Below are 25134 nucleotides of genomic sequence, written 5' to 3' on the forward strand. Positions count from 1 at the left end.
GTGCAGTAAATTTAAAGGGTTTGGATTTAAAATTGGTGTGTAGAGAAGATGGATTCTGATTATGTTCCAGGCGAGATGTTTTGAAAGGACACACAGATAAAAGAAAAATCTCAAAGGAGATATTTCTAGTATCTCAATAGTTTGTCCTATAGTAGATAACAATAGGCCTCATTCATAAAACTTGTGAATGAATTTGAATAAATTGGTTGTAAAAGCATTCTAAGGTACACTATCTTATGCAGTAATATAGATATAATGGACATGGATGTATGGGAAAAATGAAAAAACTTAATTTAGATTTATGCCATTGACGATGTGATTTAATGAGTGTTAATTAAAGTCACAATGTAACAAAAATAGTGACAAGGTCATTTCTTCTGTATTGTGAAGTACAACCGAGTGAAACGGATTATCAAAAAAGAAAAAAGAAATTGTTGGCCGGGGAGTTGGTTATATTAATCTGTTGTTGACTGGATGGAGCCAGATCTGAACGTGACATTGCAGTCAACTGTTAGTAAGGGGCAGAGTTTAAGCGGACTAAATGATTGGAGAATTCTGCCACACGTCACCAGAAAGCAGTTTGTAGTTTCACCGGAAGATCGAGTAAATTACGGAAAAATTACGAAGTCAATTTATTTTTATTTTTTTATAGAACATGCATGGGTGAATTGTTCATAATAAGATCATCAAGATGCATATAGAAGATACTGTATGGTGAAATTCTATTTCATAGATTCTATTTCTATTTCATTCTATTTTCATTCGGAACGCCACCACGATAATGTCACCGGATTTTTGATATTATGTCAAAAGAGCTTTTTAGCATGAGTCTCCTCCACTGTCCAGTTTGTAAAACATGGCACGTAAATAAACAGACGCATGTTCATATGATGTAAAATGTATGAAAAACATGCATCATGGCACTATGCCTGTGCATTCAAGCATTTACAAGCTTATTTTTTCCTTTTGATTGGATAATTTCAGGTCTACACCCCCCATAATTTCATTCGGATTGAGTTCAATCGAATCGATTGAAGTGTTTACATGAAGGCTTTTCAGTTTGATTGAGCCATCAATTCGATTATATATACATATTATGTGGGTGCATGTAAACATAGCTATTAAGGGGACACATCCATTCCCAAAACTATGCAGATGGGGTCCCAAAAAAAATTGGTCAGCTTGTGCTCCATAAGTGAGGCTCTCCTGCTGCTCAGATTTTTCTACTGAAAACGTCTAGTCGTCTCACACGTGTCTCCTCTAGAGTTTCAGAAGAGATCTCTGCAGACTTTTAAATTTGCCAAGATATAAAATTCTGCAATCCATTGTCAGAGGCCTCAACATGAACATTTCTCATTAAAGTTTTCCCAGAGCAAATAATCTGAGCCATGCTATACACATTAATAACTCTACACTCTTACTCTAGGTCAACAATTGTCCCATTTGTGTCAATTTTTTTTTAAAATACAATGTTTATGCATATCTGAGAACTCTAAGTCTCATGAGCTATAAAGAGCACCCACTGAGCACTAAGTGTTTCTGTGGCAAAAGCGATGGTTAAAGCAGTGGGAAACAGAGCGAAGCCACAAGCGTCTCGACACCAAACATCCTTTAGGCAGCGTGGTGAACATCTACAGCAGTCAATATAAACCTGTGAGCCTGTGCCAGATGCAATTACACAAGCCTCTGTCTGAAAGATGGTTGTGTTGGCATGGGGTGTGTTTACGTGTGTATATGTGTGCGTGCGAGTGTGTTTGTGTTTCCTTTGGGTACACACACCTGAATGCATCTTTGAGCGACTAAGACCTCTGCTGACAGTAGAGTGGAGAAGTTTGTTTGAGGAAGGTAAGACGAGCCAAAGAGAGTGTAAATGAATTGTGTGTTTAAAGATGCTTGTTGATTTGGAATGAATGAGAATCTGAATATTCATTAAAGAGAAAGTGTAGATGGAGTTGGCTCAAAAGCAGTGTGGGGAGGAAGGAGAGAGAGACAGGGCAGTGATAGAGAGATGGTTTGAGAGTCATAAAACAGCTCAGACTCACATGGAAGATGCGTTTGACTCCTGAGACCAGTTTCTCTGTCCGAAGCTTCCAGAGGACGGGCTGAGGGGAGTTCAGCACAAAGACCAGTGGTTTTTGGTGCATTTGCAGGGACTGGATGGGCCGCAGATGTAACGCCACCTGAACACAGCAAAGAAAGGGGTCAAATGAGAGCAAGAGAGAACGGAAAAGACATGAAATGCATAGAGTGCTGAAGACAATGAAGACTTTGACTAAAGACAGGAAGGACACATGGAGCTCTGAACTTTATAAATTCCACAGAGCTTCTGCTGCTAGAATGAATTCTCAGACATTTTCGGACTTTTTAAAGTGCAACATTTTGGTTCAGTTGGTCCACATTCGATCTACAACAATTTTAGGGAATTCAGTGACACTTTTTAATATTCGACATTTGTGAAATGAAAATTGTATATATAATTTTGAAAAACTGCAAACATAAGTCATTATCTTTTCCAATCAGTAAAATGTTGTTACTTTTTATTTGATGTTTACACTGTGACATTTTTAGAAAACAATTAATGAAAATGATTTTTTTGAAATTGTTACTAAAAAAATAGATTTTTTTTTATATTTTTCATTTTCTTCATCTGGTCACTCTTATTTGTCATTGACTCGCAAACACGGAGTTCACCTTTGCTCTTGGGTCACATTGTAGCCTACATCTCAAATAATATTTTAAGCACAACCTAAAGCCGCTTATATTTATATATGGGATTAGCCTTTGGCTATAATAATCATGCTAGCAAAGCTTTTATTTATATCATAAATAAAATCCTGCTACAACAGTTGAAACAGAAATCCTCCCCTCGACTCTATTTGCATTTATGGTGACCCCACGTGAGCTTGCAGGCCCAATGATGAGAACCTCACTGTCATAAAATCTATCATTTCTCCAAACGCCAGTTGCATTCTGTTGTTATTGCAGTAATGTTAGTGCCAAAAACATGACTACTGAAGCACTGTGGACGCACTGTTACTCCTTATCAGAGTGCGTGCTATTTATGTCTCCACCCCACTGATAATCGCACAGCGACTGAGAAAGCCGTGTTTTTCTTTGGAAGGCCACAATATGTGGCCACACTGGTATTTGAACTTTCACACACAAGCTCTTTTGTTAAAAAAAAAAAGAGATGGTGATAGTAATGGAGTGAGAGGAGTGGGAAATAGAGCTACACAGCACGGATCGGTCGATTAATGAGGTTGAAGAGTTTATATAGATTTGTTTCTTTTTTTGGTTTTAGCTTTACTTTCAGCTTATTTACACAAGTTTATTTTTGGAAAATAAAATGATACAGATATTTAGCCTATTTATTTGTTAAATATCTGCCAGTAACACAACTTAATGGCTATACAATCACAGACTCTGGGTTATTTTTAAATGCTGGCGTATGAATGCAGATTAAGGCTTTTAAAATGCATTTGAAATTATTAGTCTTATTAGTGGGTGAAAACTAATATATATACATATGTATACTATATATATTGCATTTCCCAACATACAGAGAAAAAAAGAGGATTCTGCCATTTCAAATATTCAGAAATCTGTTTCAGATTCTGAGGAGGCATTTAGCCGGTGTTTTGTTGCATTATACCCGGTCTCACAGCTTCTAACGGGGCCCAGTGGGCCAAATATAACCAGCTGATTTAGGGCCTGCAGTGGGGTCGAAACCAAACTCCATTCCAGACATGGTTTGATTACCTACCTCTCAACACTGACCTGACAAACAAGCACTGCCTCATCACCTTTAGAGCTTTATGACTCACCCTCTTCATCCATCAGGCACTGACCGATTACCTACACTTCAATTCGCAAATCTTTCAAAATAAAAAATATTTAAAATATCTGTTTGTTCCTCACACAAAGCTTTAATAATCCTTCAAAAGATCACAATTTTGACACTTTTATGATGTTTTGTGTTCTTTGGAAGCTTGGAAGATGTATTCATTGTATTTGCATGGAACGAGTGAACAGTACATTCTTTTATATTTCTCCTGGAAATACATGATGCTGGTAAATAAGTAAATGATGACAGACTTTATTATCATTATTATTATTTTGAGGTGAACCATTATTTTAAACTCTGAGGTCACCATGTATATTTCATAAAGTTTGAAACAGTTTTTCTTGTGGTCAACAAAGTCATGTAGTCAAAATGTCAAATTGCAGAATCATTTTTATTTATGTCTGGAATTAAATTATGGTGAGTAAATTATGCTAGATTTTTTCTTTTGGAGGGAACCATTCTTTCAAACTCTCAAAGGACATCCAGGACATTTTTTAATATAGTTTGAAATAGTTCCTTTCACAGTTGGCCCTTTCTCAGGCTAATACTATTACACACTTGAGAACATATTCCCACGACTACATCAGAACAGCCAATGTCATATTATTGACTTAACAAATTAGTCAGTTAAGCAATCAGACACTGTAAACTTAATTTGGAAATGATATTATCTTAGATCCAGTCAAAACACATCTACAAAGACGTGGCTTTGATGCAGTTACTTAGTGTGCAAGATAAGGAAAAGTTCAATTGAACTGCATATGAAAATGTTATTAATTTATTATTATTTTTTAACTGAAACATTTAATCATTTTATTTGTACTCTTGAGTGCAACATTCAGACCCAGAAGGTAATGTCCAACCAAACCGTTTCTTATAACTTAGATTTGTGTTTATGGCGGAGAACCAAACTTGTTGAAATGCCTTATGACCCCATTTATTTACTGTAAGGGTAGCTCAATCGACATGTCCTAAATGAGACACTTGATGTGGACATGCGGCCTTATGACTTTCTCTTGTGTGCATCTATCCACAAGATCACAGGCTGTCACATTTTCATATCATGGTGCAAATGGTGCTCAATAGCGCCATCTATGTAGCCACAATGTGCTCTTGATCCACCTTTCGCAAAAACTACATTACCAAATTGTAAACTTGAAATAGTAATTTACAAAGTAATTTACAGTACATTACGGTGTATGACTCTGGGCAACGGAGACCTCATGTCCCAAATGGAACATCTGATGTGGATATGCCACATTTTCATCCTATGGTTAAAAAGGTCCTCAATAGCACCCTCTATGTAGCTGTAATGTGTCCTCGATACACCTTTCTGGCGAAACTTTGTTAGGGCCGAGGATGCCATTTGGGACAAGATCAGTGCGTACCTAGTCCAACAAAACTGAATTACAAAAGAGAAATAAACCTTGCCATTTCAAGATGTCCATTTTAGAGGAAGCAGATGTGTTCTTGGATTGAACTGTGATGTATTTACGCCATGACATCATGACATCTTAAGTGAGCTCTGACCAAGGTTTGGAGCTGCGTAATAAGCATCTCCCCCGCAGATTTGAGCCTATAGGGAGGACGCTGGAGTAAATAAGAGTGTTTAGAGAGCAGAGAGTTTTTTGGAGAGCAGAGAATGGAAGATATTACAGAGTGCATATCACAAAGGGCACAGAGCAAACTCAGACACACAAGCAAGAGACCCTCGCTTTTCGTTCCACTGTTTTTTTTCCCCGCTCACTTGCCTTCCTAATGTCTGTACTCAGTGGAAAATTTTCAATAAGCATCCAATAGGCCTATCTACCCAAGCCTCCCGCTTGGCTCAGTCTGAGCAGACGTTCACAAACAAATCCTACCTGCATGGAAAGATTTTAAGTGGGGAGGAAAAAACTAAACTGATAAATGGATCAATTTGCTGAATAATTAAAGGAGTTATTCACCCCAAAATGAAAATTCTGTCACCGTTTACTCATCTTCATTTTGTTCTTAACCCATAAGACTTTAATTCATCTTTGAAACTCAAACCTAAGAGATATCTCTCCCTCCAAAGAAGGTTTAATCCATGCTTTCTGAAGAGACATCACTTTATATTATGAACAGATTTATTTCAGGCTTTTATTCAAATAAACATTGATAAACGTACGAACCTAAAGCAAATATGGCAAGAAAGAGCTCAAACATGCTAGATGTGTGAACCAATGAGGTTCGTTCTTGCGCGTCAAGCACAGCAACTTGTGTTTCGAAGATAAATAAAAGTCTTACGGGTTTGGGAACGACATGAGTAAATTATGACCATTTTAAATTTTGTGTAAACTATGCTTTTCAGTAAGAAACAGATAAAGAAACGGGAAGAAAGTTTTGTCTGAATAAAGGGATGCAGGGAGTTAAGGGATAAGGAGAGGGCCAAGCACAAACTCTGCTGGTTGTAAAAATCGTGGAATTTCAGAATCAGACAGAAACAATTCCAAAAAAGTGAGTCATTAAGAGGAGGCACAAACACAGTCGTGCTGCCGTTCCAAAACTGCTCCAAGGTGAGAAGCAAATTACCGTGGCTAGGCATGAGCTAAAAACCCAGCTCTCCAGGGTGAGCTCACATACTCCGCATCACACATTGGCAATGCTGGGAATTGGGAGCGTTGATTAGTCCCACATCGCACAGGTTATGTGAAACTCCATCTGCGATGCTGTAATGCATCTGTAATGCATGCACTAAACTGAACAATACAAGATGGTTTACAAAGGATCTTTACAGTAATTGAATATCATATACGTTCATAAAGAAATGAGTTCATCCTTCTATATTGCATGTACAGACATGCACACACACATATCTCTTTCCACAGACAAGGTGCCACTGAAATAAAGGTTTTTCTTATACCTGCTGGTCCTAAACCAACTACTACTCATTTTAGTTAGTTGTTCCTAACGTTATAAAGCTGCGAAGTTGCCTTCATCTGTCTCCATTTTTGGTGCAATGCCCACATCTCAAAATCCAATCAACAACCGATGGATAGAACCAGATGACTGGCAGATTGTGTAGTAACATACTCGATTAGGTCATAATTGTCAAGTCAGCAAAAAATATGAGACGATCCCCCGGTCGAGCACTGGCTATGGCACCAGCAACAGCACCATTGCAGTGGAAAACACATTACAGCCCTTTTCAATCTCAGTGTCACCACTGGAACCACCGCTGAATGGCAAACAGAGTAGTTAAACTGACCAAATCCAGGCCTCAGAAGAACGGACTGGTTGAAATGATCATGTTTCAAGAGATAAAAAGTAAGGCATGGCCAGTGTGAAGCCCAGAGTATGAGTCTGGACCTGATTTCACAGGTCACTGCACTAACCGCTGTCTGATGGTGTTGCATGGGCCCGTCCGGCCAGATTGAGTTACAAAGAAACTACAGGCTCTGATAGGAGACAGCTGCACCTCCCCGTACAAACCCACAGGCTAGCATCACTGCAGGGGGTGATGGCAAACCGATCACACCATGTCATTTAACACACCAGCAACCTATCATTCAAATCAACAAATCAACCTCAGTGAGAACAAACAGTGTCAGCAAGACACTACAGTTCCTGTGTGGAGACCATGCTGTTCCTGTCTATTTGTCTGTGAAACCTTCATAATTCCTGCTTTCTTGTGCAAAGCAATAATTAATCAACTTTGTCAACCCCTTATGTACCGTAAATCTTTCTCTTCTATTGCTGACAGCAATTCCTTGCTCAGAGGGAAGGGTGTTGACTCTTATTGACAGAGCTTGTTATGCGACCGATAGTCCTCCCAAACTTTTAGTTCACTAAACATCCTCTAATTAGATGCCAAATAATGCAAGATAAGCAAAACATTAAGCCTTGATGAACATAACATTCACAGCGTTCACTTGGGCCATGTGAAGTTTTGGGGAATGGGAGATTTACGTGGGAAACGGCAGGGCTATTAAAGAAGATGATGGACAAACGATATGGAATAATGCATGGAGAAATGGGAAAACTGAGAAAAAGTTGGTGATGATAACTATACCCTTTTAGGGATGTCAAATGTACTGGTACGTTGCTACAAATTTGGGACTAAAATACAAATAAATACTAACAATAACAGTCTTTCTACAGTTTGGTTAATATAAAGTACCAATTAGGCAGAGATTTTACTCTTTATTTAATTACAATATTTAAACATTACTTGAATAAGAGAAGGATTTACTTATTTGAATTCGAGTTACTTACTGTAACTACTTAAAGAACGTTACCATATTTGTTTTTTACAGTGGTATCGAAATTGCTCTTGAGAATTTGCACTGCCATTGACCTTAATTGTGATTTTATTTCTTACAATTGGAACTTTATATATCACAACTGCGACTTTATTTCGTACAATATGACTTTAAATCTCAAAATTGCAGGTTTTTCTTGCAAATATGGCAAGGTATAAAGAAAAATAAGATAGAAAGATGTCTCTTTGATGATACTGCCCCAGTGACAAGCTGTTTTTTGATATTATTTGTATATATTCTGTATCTGAATTGTGATAGCAATCTATTTTAAACTGTATCTCAGATGTGGAAACAGTCTTCCATATTTAACTGCACAAATTCACAAAGGCAGTTTTAACTAAATGCGAAAAGAAAAACATTAGATCTCGAAAACAACTCTTTCAGTTATTTATAAAGTTTGATTTCTCGAAATAATGCAATGTTTACACATTCTCTGTGACTGTGTCAGAGCAACACACTTAACTTTGCTAAGCAAAGCAGAGATTTGTGCTGTCAAGAGATTTTCTTGTAAATTTGATAAAATCGCTGCCATGTGTCTGTACATGATCTTCGCTACGACTCAGTTTGACTGCACTCTGTTTGAAACAATGTAGAGCTATGCGAGCGTTTGGCACTGTTATAAACGCAAATCTTTGTGTGTGTTGTGCATCTTGGTTCTTTCTGCATGGCTGAAGAAGAATAAATGAGGTAAAGATTGAGGGTCAGATCAATCTGTTGTGTGCTGTTATCACCACTGCTCAGTAATCTGTGACCTCAACCTTAAGCCCATTTAGTGCACTGTGATGTCTATCTGTTGGTATCTAAGCGTGGAAACACACAGATATGTCTACCTCATCAGCCCTCTGTGCAGACACACCAGAGCACGTGGGTAACCGATAGCCATCACGCTGTGTGTTTGTGTGTGCTTGTATGAATTTAGGAGCAAGTTTGGAAGATAAATCTGATAGCCCTAAGCCTCTATGTGTGTTATGTGCAAAAACACACACTTGACCTCATTAAAGAGAACAGACAGGTTCCGCTTTATAATGAACATGCACTTTTTTTGTCTCTGTTTTTTTGCACAGGGGTGAATTTACCAAATAGCTGCCAAAGACCCATTATAGATTTGCTATAAAAAAATGCAAAAACGACTATTTTCTTAACAGGTATTTTTGTATATGTTTCATCTTCAAATAACATTAAAGGTGCATTGCGCAACATTTTATGTTAAAAATACCCGTTTTTCTAACCCATACATGCTTAAACAATTGCCTGATGGGCTGAATGAGCCCTTCTCTGATCACTGCGATTGCCTCTATAATCCTGTACAGTAAAATAAATAAGAGGGATTCGGGACGGAATTTGAGACTGGGCGTGACGTCATGCGCGTTCACGCTCACCTGGTAATGTCTGGCAGGTTTGTGTATTCGCCGCGACGCCGCCATTCTCCGTATCAGCGAAGACAACTCGAGCGACAAAACTTTAGTCAACTTTCGACAAAAGTAAAAGATGGATTCAAAGAGACCGGCTTGTAGTTCATTCCAAACCCCAACGCAAACTCCACGTAAGACAAAGAAAAGAAAACTTTTGTCTAGTGCCACAGGCGTCGGAATAAGACGAGAGTCAACATCGGGAAGGCTTTCAACAAATGGAGAGATCTCCGGTCTGAACACACTAGGAAGCGCCCGCGCCCGCGCCCTCAGATCACTTGGACGTGGCTGTGTACAAAAGGTAAAAACGATATAAATACTGTTAGTTGGAATCTCCGGTCTGCTCTAGGGCTCAAACGGGATCCTCAGTTGGCTTTTTTCTTGATAAAACGGTAAGATATAGCCCAGTCTCTAATGTCTGATACGGCAAATCTATGACAACAAATGATGTAATAATCTATAAATATTACCTTGAGACATTTGAGTGTACTTTGTTGACCAACTGTGTATGGTATGATTATTATTTTGAGCTTTTACAAAGTAATAACAAAGTAATAACTTATATTGTTCATGAACGTGTTTCCATAATAATACAATCATAAGTGGATACAGTAAACACATAAAACAGTTCAACATGGAGATAGATGGAAACAAAAACCGAAGTTTTCTACTACCCCTGTTTTCCCCTCACACATAAGTGTGTAATTTACTCAAATGCCTTTCCTTTCACATATTTAAAATGATTTGCAGATTTATAACTGTATTACCTCTGAAGACATTATGACTGTAAACAAAAGATTTGTGCGGCTGATGCTCCTTTGGTTATGAACAGCTCGTGCTCGTGCAAGCGTGTGGTCCATGAGCGTGCACACCTCTGGTTGCAGTTTCGCTTGTCGCCAGAGGGGGCATAGTTCTGCAAAAACTCAGAGACTTGCGCAATGCACCTTTAATGCTTTTAAATGTGAAATATCTAAAATAATTCTCGTCACTATATATTTACATGAGACGATAAAAATAAAAGATAGTAAGACTTGTTTTTAGAGAATATATATTTAATAAATATTTTATTTAAATATTTTTTATTTAATTTGTTTGCAGTGCACAAAACCAAAGTGCTACAACCACAGAATGCACACTAAAATGATGAAATGACCAAAAAAAAAAAAACATTTGAACAAGTATTTTTTGCCTATTTTTCCTCCATGACTATATAAATTTACAGATGTTAAGATTTGTTTTTAGTGATATTTTCAACAGTGTATAGTGAGTGTATTTTGAGTGTACTGTCTTACTACAATAATTTTTAATGTCGGCATGAAATCAAAATTTACTTTGTTAGTGTACTAGTCTTTTGGTGAACAATTAATCCGTGGATTGATTTTAAATCTTATCTGGAATGGAACGCCCACTTTTCTAGATCCAATCATTTCCCAGCAGGAAAAAACAAGCCACATCCTCTATTTTTATACGTCTTTGTTGTAGTGCTTTTGTTTTTGTTTTTCCCTCCCTCTCTTGTACGCCTCCTATTCGCTCTCAGGTTCCTGTGATAGGCCATGTCAGCTGTCAATCATCATCAGGGCGGCTCTTCTGCATCAAATCTGCTGTCGCCCCGCTGTTTTTAAAAGATTTCCAGCGCATCTCGTTTGGGAGCAGTGTGTGTTTGTTCAGTGTCCTGAGTTGCGTACTTTGTATCAGTTTAATCGAATCCCATTTGTGTATGTGTTGTCTAACATTAATTTCCTGTGTTATTTGTGCTTTACGCCAATCTTCTGAGTTTAATGTTCTTTAGGCCTATGTGGGAAAAGAGAACAGGTCAGTAGATCGCGCGATGTACATTGTGCCCATAGTAATGTCAGGTGTTAAGACACACTAGGTAAGTGTGCTCCACCCTTTGTATTTTTGTTTTCTTAGTTAGAGAAGGATTTTAGGGCGTCGAATACGCTGAAGAATTCAGTTTATTTTTCACATTTTATTTTATTAGGTTAGAGGTTGTGGGGAATAGTTTAAGGGAATTATTTTGTTATATTTGGTTCTTTAAAGGGGTGGTTGATTATGATTTCACTTTTCTAACTTTAGTTAGTGTGTAATGTTGCAGTTTGAGCATAAATAACATCTGCAAAGTTACAATGCCCAAAGTTCAAAGCAAAGGGAGATATTTGCTTTTAAAGAAATTGCTTTTCAAGGTGCTTCTACAACAAATGGCTGGTAGGGACATCACCAACCCTAAAATCTACATAAACCCCATCCCCGGAACACGATTTATAGATTATCAAGTCAGAATATGCTAACCAGTGACTAGAAGATGACTACACATAAGCTACATAAATTCATCAAATAACCATTCAGAAACGTCCTGTTGCTTCTACATGTTGTCACTTCTTCTTGAGTCTCTCCATCTTTGTCTGACTCTAGTTTGAACATAAAAGGCTAAAAGTTTTTGAAATGTGAGTGCAAGCTGTTGAAGCTCTGCCCCCTGTGCTGGGAGCAGCAGCTCATTTGCATTTAAAGGAACAGACACAAAACTGTCTTTTTGCTCACCCTCAAAAAGTGACAATTTTAACATGCTATAGAAAAATATCTGTGGGGTATTTTGAGCTAAAACTTCACATACACACTCTGGGGACATCAGAGACTTATTTTACATCTTGAAAAAGGGCATTATACCACCCCTTTAATTTGGCGCCACTTAAGTTCCTTTTACCTATAATTATTTGTATGTTCTTCTTCCTTCTGTGTGTTTTCATTTACATTGTACATAGCTCACTCACTGTATCGGCTTCTGCTTTTTGTAAAAAAAAATCACTTTTCCAACACTTTGTGTATTCTATTCATGGCTCTTTCTGCTGTACCCAATCTACCAGCAGTAGTGTGATATCTGAATGTTGCGTTCCATCTCCTAGACCTTTAAAGATCGTTAACACTCAGAAAATATGTCACAATACTGATGTAAAGTATTGTGACTAAGTAAAAAACAAGTTAAAAAAATATGTGACAAAATACACTTAATTAAGATACAATCTATGAGTTAATATGTTCATTTAAGGGTTTTTATATATTTGTTACTGTAAAACATAAAATATGTTAGACAATTAACAGAAAGATGCCTTAAATTCATTAAGAAGCCTTTTTTGCAGTGCACAAAACTCAGCACTATTTTCCTGGATCAAACATTGTGCTACAGCCAAACATTGTGTTGTTACTGCAGAATGCGAATAATATGATAAAAAAATCAAAAAACAAAAAATATATTTTGTGTGCATTTTTTCTTTTATCAACTTACGTTAAAATAATGGAGAATAGCCTTAGATTCAATTGCCAATCGTTGAGATAGATTCTCAGGCTGGAGGTGGCAATGTTGCCTCTGTCCCCTTCACCTCTTCAAAATCTCCTGTTTGGGTTTGCGAGGCTCCAGTCTCTCTATCTAAGAATTCCACCTGATAAAACAATCATCCGCTCTGCCTCACGCTGAGCCGCGGCCAAGAGCTGGTGTTTGATGTTTAACTTTCGCTAAATTGATTAGACAAAGATGGCCTGTGAGTTAGATTAAACTGGCTTGACTTTGTTTATTTTCAGCCATGCTGTGGAATCACACACTCAGAGAGGGATAAGAGACACGGGCTATCCGCTGTTTGCTCTCAAGTTGCTAAGAGAAAATTACGCTTGTTTGTCAAAAGATAGAATGTGGTTATTTTTGTGACACAAACAGTTTTGACAAGGGAAATGCCACACCCTGTAAACGTCTGATAAGTCCCATGGCTCTGCACTGTACCGGATGGTGAAAGACCAAAAGTATGCCGGTAGAGTTTGCATAGAGTAGTAGACCACAACGAATACCAAATATACTACAAGATTTCACCTGTTGTCATGTTAATATAACTTTAGATAACTTGAGTTCTGACCACAAACATCTTTATCTAACTGTTTTTATTAGTGGTATTTATGCACCTGTACAATTCTTTACTATTTTTCAAGTTATTCTTGATACATTTATATGGCTTTTTTGCCCTTGCTAGCTTCCTATAATCTGGTGGTTCTCAACTGGTGGGTCAAGAACCAAATATTTTGCTATCCTTCTTTTAGAATCAGCATCAGCCATAGAAAACCCCATACTTAGGCTTATAGGCTTAAAACAATAGACTTATCAACTTTTAGAAGGGAAGTAATGTTTGTCATATTGTTTTTTGTTGTGATGTTAAACCATAGACTTGGATCAACACAAATTGCCACAAATTCAACTGTGGCTTGTAGAAATGAGCCAAAAACCTGCACAGTTTGCATGACATGCCTTCATGAATAGATACACCACCCATTCAAACGTTTGGGGTCAATGTGTATTTTTTTTATTAATACTTTAGCATTAATTTGATCAAAAATGACTGTAAAGAAGTTTAAAAAGATTATATTTCTTCTTTTGAAGTATTAGTATCAATGTTAATAATGACAAGAAATGTTTCTTGAACACAAAATCATATTAAAAATGTTTTGAAGGCTCATTAGTTCTCAAGGATCATCTGACACTAAAGACTGGAGTAATGGCAGCTTTTGGCCAAAAATTCAGCTTTACCATCACAGGAATAAATGACATTTTTAAATGCACTGAAATAGAAAACGGTTATTTTAATTTGTAATAATATTTCACAATATTACTATTTTTACTGTATTTTTGATCACCTAAATGCAGCCTTGGTGAGCATAACAGTCTTCTTTCAACAACATATGGTAGTGTACGGGTTAAATTTGCAACTGTGCAAAACCAGTTGAGAACCACTGCCCCAATCCCCTCCAGCTGGTATTTTTATTCACATTCTGAGCAGTGCATCTAATCTAGTGTAAATGTGCCATAGAGTAATTCTTCTCTTATCGGCCTACAGAGTTTCTCTCCAGAACACACTATACTTATAGCCCTTATCACATCTACTGCCACAGAATGAATGCTTTGTTTCCCCTCTCTTTGAGATGCTCCATCCATCCACACGCACATACATATAAGCCTGCCGGCAGAGGGAAAGGTTCTGGCACTTTGATCCTTAGGTCACTGCAGAGACTGATGAGATCATTGCAGTTTTGTCCATTGAGATGAATGAGTGAGTTAACTTGGAACTAAAGGATTACCGCCCAAGCGGCCCGTGTCAAAACACGGCCATTCTCTGCCGCCTGCCGCAAGGGTATCAGGCTACCACCTTCCAGCCAGGCCTTTGTGGAGGTGGCAGTGATGGAGGGAGCAGATTGCAGGCTTGAAAGGGCCTCTCTGACTGGGCTGGTTCGCTGTCTGTAGCAGCGCTTTCAATGCAAGTGTGTTTGAAGTCGAGAGAATCCGTCTCCCTGAACCCTTTAGATAAGGACACTGAGATCCATGGAAATATCTCTTATGTCTCAGCTCTCACAGCAAGGAAAAAGCTGTCTTGATGTACAGGGCTGCAGAGATGGTCACAGACACGGCTCTTAATCAAAAGCACAGAAGCAAGACTCCTTAATGAGTCAAGATCTTACTGCTCTACCAAAAGAACATTCCACTGCATCATCTAACGTCATCCTAACCTAAATTCCCAGAAAAGACAATGTGACGTAACTAATGCATTCCGATTAAAACCCCAAGACCATGTCCATTATATTTAAGGCCAAAAGCTGACAAAACCTTTTAGCAGGGCTAAATATTTTAAATGGTCAATGCCGATATCTTAAAAAAGAATATGGATATGATTATTTAAATTGAATAGTTAAATAAAGTTAATGTGTGTGTGTGTGTGTGTGTGTGTGTGTGTGTGTGTGTGTGTGTGTGTGTGTGTGTGTGTTTAATTAAATGTATATTTTATTTTAATTATTAATTAATATTTAATTTTAATTAATAATTAATATTTTAATTAATAATTAAAATTTATTTTACCTTATATTTATTAACATAATTTGAAATTATTTGACAATTTATCAACTAATAAATAATTAAAAAAATAATAAATCAATAAAAAATATTTTGAATTAGATTTAAAAAAAAAGATAATAATTGGGAAAAAACCTGCCAAATATTGGTTGACCACTGCTGAATTTTGCTGATTTGATATAAACTGAATGCTATTGGCTGGTTAAAAAAAGGGGACAAGTTATATGATATGTCCTGACAACTTTCTGTTTCAATCCTTTTTTTTTTGCACTTTATCCTTGTTTGACCGGTATCTAGCATGGAGGCACAAAAAAATATATTAGGGAGAGAGGGAATGGAATCCAGGGCATGTCACAGGCAGAACTCAAACTTGAATCTCCCACAGGTGCACCATCACTCAATATGGCTACTGCACCACAGCTCTGACAAATTCTTCATGGGGGAAAAAATATTGCATGAGGAAGTGAAAGCAGTATGCACAGTCACTGCTAGGTGTTCAGTTTCACTTAATTACCCAGTGCTGCGGTTCAGTCTGGACCAGTGCCATGGCCATTACAGAGCAAATCGCAGCTGTGCACCTCTCTCTATTATTGAGAGGATAACACAGCCTGTCTACTGTAACACTGTACAACACACTGGCACAGGGAAAAAAAGAGAGGGACAGGAAACAGTTCCTTATGATTTGTGCAGTAAAATGGAAATGTGTGTATGTGTGAGGGGAGCAGAAGGAGGGAGGCTGTGCTTGGGAAACATTTTACACAAGGATGTTAGTTCAATGTGCATAAGAGGGCAGCACTGACACCTTGCAGCTGCTGTCTGTGTGAGTGGTAATGTATTTCTGCGCAATATACAATAAACAATTGTTCATATCATACTTTTTCGACAAATGACAGACAAATACTTTTAATTTTAGTCAAGGTTTTTGTGCCAAAACAGACATAATTTAATTTTACGTGAATATTAGAAAGAGGAGAAATGGAACTGGACATGTCACAACCTGCAATGGCTCAATATGTCTAAAGCAAAAGTGCAAATCACTGTTTTAATTTCCCTGTTTCACATTGAGAACAAACAAACTGCGCAGAAATGTCGTGCACAAACTCTTACATTTGGACTGACATTAAATGCATATAAACAGGATATTTAAAAATACTGTTGAAAGAAGTCTTTAACGCTCACCAAGGCTGCATTTACTTAATTAAAAATACAGTAAAACTGTAATATTGTGAGATATATTGATACAATTTTAATTTATTTTAACATGTAATTTATTCCTGCAGCCATTACTCCAGTCTTCAGTGTCACATGATCCTTCAGAAATCGTTGCTTATTTGCTGCTCAAATTTTATTGGTACCCAATTATTAATAATGGTTATTATCAATGTTGAAAACTGCTTATTATTATCAGTGCTGAAAACTGCTTATTAATAACTTAGCAGTTTGATGCTTAATATTTCTATGGAAACTGTGATACATGTTTTCAGGAGTCTTTGATGAATAGAAAGTTCAAAAGAACAGTGTTTATTTAATCAGTAGAAACCTTTTGCAACATTATAAATGTCTTTACTGTCACTTTTGGTCAATTTAATGCATCCTTGCTGAATAAAAGTATTACTTAGCCCAAATAGCTTCCACTAAAACGTTATTGAGTAAGACTTCAAGCTTTAGTTGCAACAGTACTTGGATAAAGTACAAATTCCCCAAAATAATACTTAAAGACCGCAATGAGGTACAATTACTATGTATTCAGACTATGTACTATGTACTCCTCACAATTCAGACCCAGTGTGTTCACCTCTATCTGACGGAGTTAAGCCTGTGAGGGGGCATGGAGGATTTGGAGCGTTCAGAGACTAACCTTGTCGTAATGGCTGACTGACCGGCTATATTCATGCTGACTCTGTAAACACGCATCCAAGACCCAGTCCAAAACAAACAGGAGAATGGCCGCTTCAAACAAAATGAGATGAATTTATGAACTCTGTGACCTGACTTACATTCCAAGAGGTTGCATGACAAACAGCTTGCAAAATTCACACAATATGAAGGGCAAGTGACGCTGTTATTTCTAACAGGAGGATGTTAGAAAGACAGTGTGCATATTTGCTCAGTTTCTGAACTCAGAGGCACAAATATAAATAAACTCAGGATCCATCATTATAACAGAACACTAAGTCATGGCTTATCATTATTTTAAATATTTTAATACATTTAGGCCTGGTTTCACAGACAGGGCTTAGATTAAGCCAGGATTAGGCCTTAGTTCAATTAGGACATTTCAGTAGTTTTTATAAACGTGGCTTAGAAAAACACATTACTTGTGTACATATTGAGACAAAACAATGGCACTGACATATTTTAAGATAATATTTAAGATAAAAAACCTAACCTTGTCTGTTAGGTTAGTATATATAGTTATTTTTAATAAATCCAGAAATGCTGATTATAAAATGAAACATATTTCATTCAATACTGAGAACTATCAATAAAAATAGTAATTTAGGCAATTAAAAATTTATTAATTTTTACCCAATTTTTGTCACTATATCAGCACACTAAGGGCCCTATTTTAACGATCTAAGCGCATGGTCTAAAGCGCACAGCGCAAGTTCACTTAGGGCGTGTCCGAATCCACTTTTGCTAGTTTAACGACGGTAAAAAATGGTTGGCGCGCCAGGCGCATGGTCTAAAAGGGTTCCCCTTTTTCTCTTAATGAGTAATGGGTGTGTTTTGGGATTTACGTACGCTAAACCAATCAGAGTCTCATCTCCCATTCCCTTTAAATGCCAGTTGCACTCACGCCATGGCAGATTCGCTATTTACATGACGGAATTTGATAGTGGAAAGAAGCCGTCTCCAGAACGCAAATGAAACTGCTCATGCGCGCAAACGGAACTGCTCAAGCAGACCATCTACATGACAAACTGGATTCCACCATATATTTATGTACACAATAATAATCTTTTACATTGTAATCCTTTTATTTGAAATATTTGGCATGTCTGTGTGCTGCTGTGCATCCCTGTGTGTTTAATAAGCAGAGTGTACGTGCGTTGCATACCCGCCTATAGGTGCACATTACTAACGCGCTCATTAAATAACAAAACAAATATTGCACCATTGACTTTAGACTAGGTTTCAGTTCATTCAGTCAATGGCACAGTCTATTTCTGTTGCCTCAAAATAGCAATGTGCCAACAATGCGCCAGAACGCACCTTGTTTTCAGACCAGCACGCCCATGGGCGCACAAATGGGCGCAAACGCATTTGCTATTTAAACAACGTGGCGTCTGACGTGAAAATGATAACTGCGCCGGACTGATAACTTGCGTTGCGCTTGCCGCTGCATTGCGCCAGGTGTAAGATAGGGCCCTAAAACTAGTCCCAGACTAAAATGCATTATTGCTGTTTTAACTGAAAGCAACTTGCACTGAGATATCTTAAAATATGTCAGTGCCATTGTTTTGTCTCAAGATGCACACCAGTAATGTTTCATCTACTTAAGTCATCAAGCTACTTAAAATGTCTTAATTGAACTAAGGCCTAATCCTGGCTTAATCTAAGCCCTGTCTGTGAAACCAGGTCTAAGTTTTGGAACAGAGTTCATTGTGGGAAACAAGTTTAAATCTGGCTTGGAACATTTCAATCAATAAATAAATCAATTAAACAACTGAAGTTTAAATAAATGGCAATTTGATTCACATTTCCATAAAGTACAGGCCACTGTACTGGATATTCAGGATTAAGTAATTGGTGATAAATAACAAATGTAAAAGTTATCACATCAGACCCAATATTCCCTCTAAGCTGCGCGTGTGCGTGGCCGCGCTGAAATAATAAATTGCCGCACAGAGGACAGACCTGAAATGAGTGGGGAAATCCATTTGATCATAGTTTAAATGAGAAATAATTGCAGTGGTCTGGTCAACTGCTGTAGAGTAAGTGTCGCTGTAGAGTTAAAACCATGTAGGCCAAATTAGTTGTGGGAAGAGTGGCTTGGTGGAAATAACTGATGATGGGCACAGCACAGTAACAAAACCTTGAGACATTTACAATTATACACCTACGACAGGTGTAGCATGCAAACTCAAAATACATCAGCTACATCGCTGTACAGTTCTGGTATAAAGAATGTTTTTGCTCAGGTTGCCAAAATATCCGCAAAATAGAGAAAAGTTTTGCTCAGCAAGAAAAAAAATTAGAGGGAACATTGGTCAGACCAACTATATCAGGTTGTATCAATTCATTACCTTTGCAAATCAGAGCAAATCTTAATGCTGCATAGTGTATTACGGACAAGTCCCGCTAGTTGGCGGAACCGGGATGGCCAGTAACCCTATCGCCCCTCTAGGTTTTCAACATTGTATTTAGGAGCAGTAAATCAGGGCTTTGCTGAATTGTTTATGTCTTGGGATCTGATCCATCTGTCGTTGAAGGCCGGTGGCGCCTGGGCACATGAAACACGACCCTCTTACAGTCTCCATGCTGGATTAGAACTGAAGGACAGTGTGTGTATGTGTGTGTGTTTATCTGTGAAAAAAAAAAAAAAGAGAGAAGAGAGAAGGAAGGTTTTGGTTGTGTGTTTAGCGATTTAAGTGTGGGTGTGTGAATCAGAAGGCCACATCTGTGCCAATGCCCCAGGTAGGTGGTTGTTAATTTCAAGGCTCATGGTGATTCAACCAGATGTCCTTTGGTGCTTATCTTTCTCCATTTAAGAAGCAGGGCCAAACTCTCTCTCACAGCCATGACCCCACAAACCGGCCTCAGCCCCTTCCAAACCTCCTCTGTGCTGCCAAGGAGTCACGGACAGGCAGATTTATCTGTCCTCCAACCATCCAGCCAGGGACCACACAGGTGAACAAGGCCTGAGAGACACTGAGCTAGGTGTCAGGACAGAGTCAAGTTTCGTCAATACATAAAATCTCTTAAATATAACTGGTGAGGAAAGTTTTGGCGTGCCGAGTAACCCAGCACTCCTTCATTAGCACAGTGAAGCAAGCAAATGGATACTGTACACGCTGAGCACACGGCCCCACAGAAAAATGGAGAACATCTGGAAACAGTCCAAAAAAAATAGTCAAGAGGGGTTCATATGTAAACCATAAGAAATGCGGCGCTCTCGGCTGCATAAACGTGTCAAGGACAAATAGACTTGCATGACATTAGGACACTTCTAAAGTCCGCAATCCCAAAGGAAGGAAGACAATGCCCGGGCTCAGCATTCTGTATGATTAGCAAGACAATGCTTTTTTTTTTTTATCTTGCAGAGAACCACAATGGACAAAAACATGAACTTCAACCACAGTGACAAACAGATATTAAGTGAATGAGAGTCTTCTGAGAATTTCACCATTAGAATGACCCTACAGTTCCCCTTTGGGATGTTATTGTTTACTGGTTTCTGAGCCACACAAGCTGAATTCGAGACCAGTAACTGGAGTCGTGGTTTTTAAAAGAAAGATCTGACTGCAAAGGGCCCTTTGGACACATGGTAACAGTGTCAAAAAAATTATAATAATAATTTGCATAATCTGTACTTTTGACTTCCATCATAATCATACTCAAACCAAGATAGATTATTTGGAAAGAAAAAATTGGCTTAGATATTAAGCTTTGTTTTCATAGAACATATTAAGCTTTTTTATTTTTTTCCCATTAGAATTATAAAATATAGTTAGGTCTATACTTACAGCAAGACAACACTTTTCAATGGGTCAAAAATATATATGTCAAATGTCTAACTTAAAAGACTTAGAAAACTTGCCATGGCAACTAACTGAAATAAAAGAAATTAACTACAAAAAAAAAATAAAGCTGAAAAAAAAAATTAAAAAAAAAAAAAATTAAAATGAAAACTAAAATAAAAACTAATTAAAGCTAAATAGAAATATAAAAACTAATAAAAATGAGAAAAGCATGACTAAAATTAAAATCTAAATAGAAAAATTATTTAATTATTAGAGTTATTAAAAATAAAGTGAGTGTTAGTTGAGAGCAAAGGTAATCTAAATATTAAAAAAATCGGAAAATCTGCATGCACAATAAATATCCAATATTACTTGATACAGATCAATAATAATAATAATAATAATAATAATAATAACTCAAATATTGACCAATATCCAATATGGTACTGTTATATTGTGAATTCCTACTAGGCTAAATATGAAGTCTTAAGTACATTTATGTTGTTTTATGGATGTTTATATATTTATTACTTAAAAAGATAAAAAATACATCAGAATCGGTGTGCATGTGTTAACAATCTGGTCCTACATTTTCCAAATATGTGTGTATGATTATATTCTGATCCATAGTCCTTTAGGTAGTAAAGATCGCCAGTGTGTCTACATCAACAGCTGTCATTATACGTTTGTTCAGTGAATCCATAATCTTCTCTTCCGATCACTGAGCACAACATCTGGACCGATCTTTGAAAGATCTGCGGCTTGGAATGCAGTGAGAGGAACGGTGTTATCTTCCTGTGTTTGTAGACAAAACTCACCTCATATAAGGCTTAAGAGGAAAGCTTAAAATCCGCTCATACGCACGGTGCATGAAGAGCACGTAACTGTTCATTTCTGTGATGTTATACTTTCTCCAGTTTAATGTAAAGAGATCATTTTAAGTATAGCATTTTTTTCATGTGTAGGTTGACAGTTCATCTTTATTTTTGCCATTTCGTTTGGTGCCACTAGTGGCGCTGCAATTACATCTCCACAAGCTTTTTACATATTTTAGGAAGCTACATGGAAACTTGTAATTCTATTTTGTTGCATTTGTACTTGCCAAGCTAGTCGCAGCGTTTGCTTTGTATTATTCATGTTATACATATCCTATTCTCCCTTTTTCCACTAAAATGAAGAACAATTTACATAATAAATCTACATATGGAAAACGAACCAAGACATATTGCAGTCATGACTCAACAAGGCTCTAGAATGTGCTGAGTAAACACAGTCTTGGCCTCCATTCAACTGTTAACCAGTTATGTGCAAATAGCACAAAAAAATGGCAAATCTGTTACCAAGATACTGATACAAAACCACAACAATAGCATCATAGGAGAATTGAGCTCTTTAGCCATTTGCCAACAAAAACGAAGTGCTAATGGCACTATAGCATAGCAGAAAATGACATGTCTCATTCATCATCGGCACAGCTCCAGTCTGCTTTCCGCTGTAGGCTGCTGGAATCCTGATGGCTAGTTGAGACATGTTGATTTTCACACATCTCCAGGACATGGTTTCAGGCCACTGCAAAGTCCTGACAAAGCACATTCAGAGGATGGGATCCAATAGCACGACCTGTGACTCATGGTGCTTGTGCACAGAGGAGTCATGCTATCAGACTTGCTGGTGTTTATCCATGACCTGCTGTTTGGATCAGTCGCCTAGAGACGCTTACACGCTCAGAAATCCTGCTGAAAAAGCAGATCTCCCAGGCTGGACTAGTTTGCTGGTTTTTTTAAACAACGTATTTACGCTCAACTTTTGATCAATTTAATGCATCCTTTCTGAAAAGAATATTAATGTCTTTCAAAAAATCTTACTCTCACTCGCGGGAAAGCAGCCGCCGCCTCTCAACTGTCACCGCTACAGCCAGTATGGATGCTCGAGGATGGATGAAGGCCGAGGTGGGAGATAGTCAGTTTGGCCCCATTCACCAGTAACAGCGGATTATCAGTGAATCACAGTTGTCTCCAACGAAAGTTTATTAAACTATCTTGTGTAAAATGATTGAGTGGCGAACTGATGCGAATGTGCTCTAGTTATATTGTTAGGGGAGGGACCAGCCTCAGTGCCTCCAGTGCGTCATCGAGCCACCGTTTTAGCCCCGCCCCCAAAAAATCCTGAACACAGCAATGGTGAAAAAATGTTTAACGGTCTAACTCCACAATTTAGTACTTCACAGTTCACAGTCTTTGTAATGTGCTTTAGCAATACATTTCTAACATTTATAATGTGTTTAGTGTTTTTTTTGTTTTTTTTTAATTGCCTTTACAGGGACTTTAAAGGTGCAGTCTGTAAGAATGAAAACTAGTGGTTGAAATAGGTTCTGCAGTCCAAATTCAAAATATCGGAGATCATTGTTTCTCCCGCCACATGCTCCTCAGACTCCTCAGACTGGACGGCGCTCACACGGGTCGGGTTGCCAGTTTGAGCCCACGCAATATGAACGAGCGCAAATGACAATGAAAATTGGCAAACTGGCAACGTGCAGTATCACACAGACCAAAACAAAAACAAACATTCCAGCCTGGAAACGCACATTTCAAAGTAAAATTACTGGCTGTAGAAGTGTTTTTCAGAGAAACGAGTATGTGAACTTAGCATGTTTCCTCAATATATGCAAACATATTATGGCATTTTTATGCTTTAGTAGAGCGAAAAAAGTTGCATACAGGACCTTTAAACCAGGTTCCAAAATGAAAGGGGCAGAAACCCTTGTTATTAGTGATGCCAGTGGCTGTTAAGTGAACTGCAGCCAGCAACTTATTGCTTGCACTTATGCAAACGTAAGGTACAAGAGACTAAACGTGATTCAATAACCCGATATACTCACAGGGTGTTTTTATGATGACAGCAGTGAGAAAACAGCAGTTAAGAAAGCATCTGATCATGGAGATGTGGATATTTTTGCACAAGCTCTGCTGTTTTGATAGTTTGATTATAATGTGTATTTGAGAACATCTAGATCTGGCTATGTGCGACCATAGTTTTAATGTATCCTTTTTCTTTGCATGACACATTGACATTACAGTTCAGAATGGCTCTTTTGGCATCATCCTGAACATTATATAAGTATTAATTTCTTGTGTCATTGAATGGAAGAGAGGCTTTCGGTAGCAAGTGTTAATATCACATCCTTTTGATTTTCTCAGCAAAAACATCCTGAGTCCTTCACATAAAAATCAGTCTACAGGCTTTCATAGACACCCTAGGAGGTGCTCTAGTTTCTTAAGTTTCGTTACAAGCTGTTCACACATTGGCAATAAAAAAAAAATAATAATAAAAAAAATGATTAATTCATAAAAATTCTTACATATAGCCCCTTTAACATTAAAATTTTTTACATTTAAAATGTAAAATTATTGATCATGAAATTGCATTTTCAAAGTAACTTTATTTTATTTTTTTATTTAAAATATATATTAGTGTAATGAGCCAGTCTAAGGCTCACTGGCAAACAGCAACATGGCTTAATGTGAGATATATTACACATACTGTACAGTATGTGTCATCACATGGAGTTCTGGAGATAAACTTGATGCATGTTACAGTATAGCTAGATGCTAATAAAGTTACTGGCAGATAGCTTTATTTTATTTACTCACCATTGCATTTGCTTGGTTTTTAGACACTGGATATACAGAAAATAAAGACTGAAACCCTTGATTGAGACAAATTGAGCATGAGACTGTGGACTGTAGTTAATTTCAGCAAGCAGCATGCAAAAAAGTCGAGTGAATTTTCTTAAGTCGAAAAATCTTATGTTTGCAAATGACTTTGGGATTGACAACTTGCAAACAAAAGAAGCTCTTTCTCTCTCGCTCGCTCACTTCATGTTGCTTACTCTTCTGAGATATGTCAGATAGCATTCCTCAGGCTTTTGTTTCACATACTGAAGCCACCAACAACAATCTGATCTCTCTGGCACGGATGTTTACAGCGGTCTGCTCTTGTGCTTTGGCCAGTGTGCTTTTCTTCTGCTTCCTGT

General features: G+C 37.6%; 1 protein-coding gene across 1 annotated transcript in view; it reads right to left on the minus strand.

Moving 5' to 3' along the window:
* Positions 1-25134, minus strand: part of tgfbr3 (transforming growth factor, beta receptor III) — a 109167-nt gene that overhangs the window by 45667 nt on the left and 38366 nt on the right. Inside the window, exon 4 of the mRNA XM_084129511.1 lies at positions 2043-2180. Coding sequence (XP_083985637.1) covers positions 2043-2180 — 138 coding nt within the window. The remainder of the gene's footprint in view (positions 1-2042; positions 2181-25134) is intronic.

This window comes from Abramis brama (assembly GCF_963993115.1).
Source record: "Abramis brama genome assembly, chromosome: 11".
NCBI classification, from domain to species: Eukaryota; Metazoa; Chordata; class Actinopteri; order Cypriniformes; family Leuciscidae; genus Abramis; species Abramis brama.